The sequence below is a fragment of the Aptenodytes forsteri genome, unplaced genomic scaffold (assembly GCF_000699145.1).
Source record: "Aptenodytes forsteri isolate BGI_AS27 unplaced genomic scaffold, ASM69914v1 Scaffold13, whole genome shotgun sequence".
In the NCBI taxonomy this organism is placed as follows: Eukaryota; Metazoa; Chordata; class Aves; order Sphenisciformes; family Spheniscidae; genus Aptenodytes; species Aptenodytes forsteri.
The window spans coordinates 4544643-4549451 of NW_008794543.1; the positions used below are offsets into that span (position 1 = coordinate 4544643).

General features: G+C 38.5%; 1 protein-coding gene across 1 annotated transcript in view; it reads left to right on the top strand.

Annotated features, from left to right (window-relative positions):
• GALNTL6 (polypeptide N-acetylgalactosaminyltransferase-like 6) overlaps positions 1–4809 on the top strand; it is a 356296-nt gene that overhangs the window by 317794 nt on the left and 33693 nt on the right. The window contains exon 10 of the mRNA XM_009272361.1: positions 248–355. Coding sequence (XP_009270636.1) covers positions 248–355 — 108 coding nt within the window. The remainder of the gene's footprint in view (positions 1–247; positions 356–4809) is intronic.

Consider the following 4809-nt stretch of genomic DNA (forward strand, 5'->3'; position numbering starts at 1 on the left):
GGTGGTGTTGGGTTGGTGGTTGGACTCGATGATCTTAGAGGTCTTTTCCAACCTCAATGATTCTATGATTCTATGCCATATTAACTAATCCCAGCTATCAGCATGCCGAGAAGGCCACCACTATGACTGTGGGAGGGGTCAGTACAGAGCAATGTGTCCTTTTCCCATACCCATTACTTAAAATGCCTTCTTTGCCCCATTTGTTTCCAGGAATCATTCTTTCATTTGTTTTTTGTCCTCTTTCCAGGTGTGGATGTGCGGAGGTGGCATGTTTGATGTTCCATGCTCTCGAGTTGGGCATATCTACAGGAAGTACGTCCCTTATAAAGTTCCTTCTGGAACCAGCCTAGCACGGGTGAGTAATTGAGTCTGGTTTTTCATTTTCGTTCATCACCAGTCTCTTAGTTCCCTGTGAACTAGTTTCCAGTAAACCATTAAAATGGAAAATGAATGTTTCTTTATTTTTCTGAAATGAGATGTGCAATTGCTGAAGTTGTGCTGCCTTCCAGAGATAAGATTGCCAAGAATAAAATGAAAGCTTAAAAATACAGGGTTGGACATTTCAGCACAGAAGCGTGTTTCATGCTGATTCAAAAGAACCTAGGAATAACCTAAGGCTTACGGTTCTCAAATTGCACAGTTTTTACAAGCAGGACCAATTTAAATACACATTTTCTTATCAGTCAGCAGAACAGGCAGAATCTCATGAAAGGAACTTTTTCTGAGGCAAAAGGACCAAGTAACAATGATTTGAGCGACTGTCTAATTATTGTGTAAAACCTGGTTGTGGAATACAGCCAGCTTGGAGCTGTGTGAGTGAAAAATTACAAGACCTCTAGACATTTCTCAAAGACTACTGAACACATCCATATCCATGAGGGACTTTTTGCTCAAGAGAAAATGTTCTGTAACTTTCTCGAGATGCTCACGGGATGTCAAAAGATGGAAGACAAAGGGCACAGATGTAGCTTCCAGGCAGATACTAGTATTTATTCATGCTTGAGTTTAATCTTTTCTGGTTTAGAGGATTTTTTTTTTTAACAAAACGGCATTAATATTAAAGTCTGCATATTGCCATAGGGTAATATTTTATGAATCATATTTTTTCTTAATAATGAAAATATGGTATGAACAAAAGAATAAATTTCTTGCTTTTAAGAGGGAAATATTCTTGGTTTCAGCACCAGAGGACAAGGCTTGCTGTAGTAACTGCAGCAGAGGAAAGAGGCCACTTGTGCTGCCTGCCTGACAGCTGCCTAGACAGAGAGAAAGATTTGCTTTAAAAGAGCATTGGTGCACACAGTGAGACACGCAATACAGTAATGGGATTAGTGGTGGTGACAAAAACTGTATTGACTGAATTGTGAGATGAAAATCTTCCCCCAATATAGCTCTATGTAGTATCAGAGTTTCCCCATCTGCATTTTTGCACTGGCTGAAATAAACTGCTTCATTTATGGTATCCCCTGCAAAAAATCACACACAACTTGAAATAAGAAATCCAAACCTCAGTCTCTGTTTTTCTCTATTACAGCACAAAGTATCTCATTAGGGAATACGCTGTCTGGTGCACTACCTGTAGGAGCAAAATACAGTCATTTCTCTTTGGACTGTTAGCATCTCGTACAGTTCGACACCTAAGTAGCTTTCATGGAGGCACTGTGAGTACTTAGAGCCATCAGGTAGCCACAGCCTGCAGCCTCCCTATACTATTTATTCTAGCTTGATTTCAATAAATCACTTGTGAAATATTAAAAAAAAAATCCCAGTTAGAGAAATGAAGTCTCTGCCCATGCACAAACTGACTGCCCTATATCTTGTGGGAAATGACGTAGTGTGCTGATAGGGTGGGTCTTATCCTTCCCATTCAAATAATGGATAGTTTCTTCTGTGTTGTGGGGGTCCAAAACATGATGCTTAGGTAAATTTCTGGCATATATTTATCACTGAAAGAAAATTTGAATTCTCAGGTTCCCAGATTCTTTCCAGTACAATATTCTAAACCAAAACATTGCTGTTAGGATACATTGCATCAAGGCTGCCAAGAGCACAAGATCTTCTGTATGTTTTAGTGTTTGGGGCTATCTCAATAACTAGCCAAGGAAGAGAGTTTGGTCCCTGACCCATCAAATTGTGTGTATTTTTAAGCCTAAAAATATTCTCTTTCTCTCATCCAAGCCAGAAAAGGAAAAGCAAGGACATGTTCATCTTCCGTGTGTCAGTCCCTTTGATGCAGACCACTTGCGGTTCCAAATAAACTGCCCCAAATTGAGCTGTTAGCCAAAATAGTACTAGGGGAGTATGCACAGAAGTGACCTGGATATTTCAGCTATCTTTGCGTTATCCTCCAAATATTATATTATATCATCCAAAGATTATCGTCTACCCCTTATGAGTATTTTATCTAAAACTTCCCTCTAGTTCAAGAATATCATGAATAACACACTCAATAATATCTGGAAGTATCCGTGCTGCCAAAAGCAATACTTTTCACTACTAAGTAGTTTTCACAAAGGCTTTTACTAAACCCTTTTCCATCTTCTGCCATGTAAAGGAGGATGCTGGAGATGCACTTCACAAACGAATGAGCCCTGGGAAGCCCAACTGTGATTGTATAAATGATTGCAAGAGCCCCTTCATTAATCAAGGGAGAATTTCCCCTTGTGCAGATACTGCGTTAAAGAATGACAGATTTTCCCATCCTGTCCCACAGCAGCAGCACAAGGGATATGGAGACTGGAGTTAGGAAGAGGACACTGGAGTTAGGAAGAGGACAGAACTTCCAAACTCAGGTGTAGCCCAAATCATGCCATGGGTTTCCTTTCAAGCTGTTTCAGCTTATGTTTGCCCTTAACAAATAATGCTTAAAGTAAGCATTTTGCCTTCCCTTGGGACTTCACCTCTCTCTATCTTTTAGCAGCAAGTTTCAACACACAGTTTCAGCTAGCTACATAATGCCTGACCAATCTAGGTATCTTTTTAAAGAGCTGTGACGTGGCATGAGGATCACATACACGTTATTAAATGAGAGACTTGTCAAAAACACTGTTCCACCTCCCCATCACTAAATAACTATTAGTGTACCACACACGATAGTATGTATCGTGACATCAATTTTCTATGTCCTTCTTATCATATTTCTTACTTTCTTATCTGTCACTCAAGACCTGCAATGCATATTTTTTGCTGACACATACCCCATAAATTGAAAAGCATCCACATATGAAATGCTCTGTCAGTATAACTGTTCGGTGGTACAGAGCAAAAGTAAAGGAAGCTGTGAACATGCGTAGTAGCTTTATAAAACAGACTGTGACAACCAAATGCAGATAAAAAAGCTGAATATTTTTCCTGGGAGATGTCTTAAGATGTTGCTGCTTGCCAAATGCAGTCAGTGTCCAATTTACAGGTAATTACACATAAAGCAAGATTAATGGGCATGCAGATGTCAACACTGATTCCACGTTATAATGCAGAAGCACCACGTAATTATTCATTCATTCCAAGCCTGTCAACCTCTGCACAAAACTGCAGTGACTAAGAACCAATTTTGCCTGTTTGTTTTAGGTAAAACATATATAGAGAGCGAATCCCCAAATCTTAAAGTCCTATGCAAGATTTTGCCCTATTAAAAACTTCTTAATTGTTTTACTGGATTATTTTAGTTGCTTTGTGGTATTCTTGACTATTGCTTCATTTTTAACAATTCTAGCTAAGCTATTTTCTTTTCACCAATAACCTATGAAATTAGATTTAAGAATATTATTAGCATATATTATATTTCCTGTAGGTGTATCCCAGTTTATTATTTATTTTATTTATTTTCCTATTTGGGGGGGATTTTTTTTTCTATTCGTGAATCTGTAGAAGCCATAAGAAATTTATCAATAAAAGCTCACTGTTCCATAGGATATGCAGAGATGAACTCAGAATTTCAAAATATATCTACAGAAATTTTTTTTGTTTGCAGGTATTTTACACAGCATTTTAGCATTAACTACAGAACATTAGAGCATTAGGCGTTTCTGAAGGGAAGGGCAATCCCACTGAAGTTCAAGTTTGGATGCTAACCCATCAGCGTGGTGAATCCTAACTTTTAAGTTGAATTCCTCCCTGCACGCCAGGATGTGGGATTTAGTTGCTTGTGGTATTCTTGACTATTGCTTCATTTTTAACAATTCTAGCTAAGCTATTTTCTTTTCACCAATAACCTATGAAATTAGATTTAAGAATATTATTAGCATATATTATATTTCCTGTAGGTGTATCCCAGTTTATTATTTATTTTATTTATTTTCCTATTTGGGGGGGATTTTTTTTTCTATTCGTGAATCTGTAGAAGCCATAAGAAATTTATCAATAAAAGCTCACTGTTCCATAGGATATGCAGAGATGAACTCAGAATTTCAAAATATATCTACAGAAATTTTTTTTGTTTGCAGGTATTTTACACAGCATTTTAGCATTAACTACAGAACATTAGAGCATTAGGCGTTTCTGAAGGGAAGGGCAATCCCACTGAAGTTCAAGTTTGGATGCTAACCCATCAGCGTGGTGAATCCTAACTTTTAAGTTGAATTCCTCCCTGCACGCCAGGATGTGGGATCCCAGAGCACAGTGATCCTCTGACCCAGCAGGCACAAGCACAATGACATTTGCCTCATTACACAGTGTCGCTGAATTGGAACTTGCACGAATTTGGGTTCAGGAATTCAGCTGATAAAGGTGGGTTCAGATTCCCACCTGAACCATTTGCTCAGCCTTTTTGTGTGTGTCGTGGTTTAACCCCAGTCGGCAACTAAGTACCAC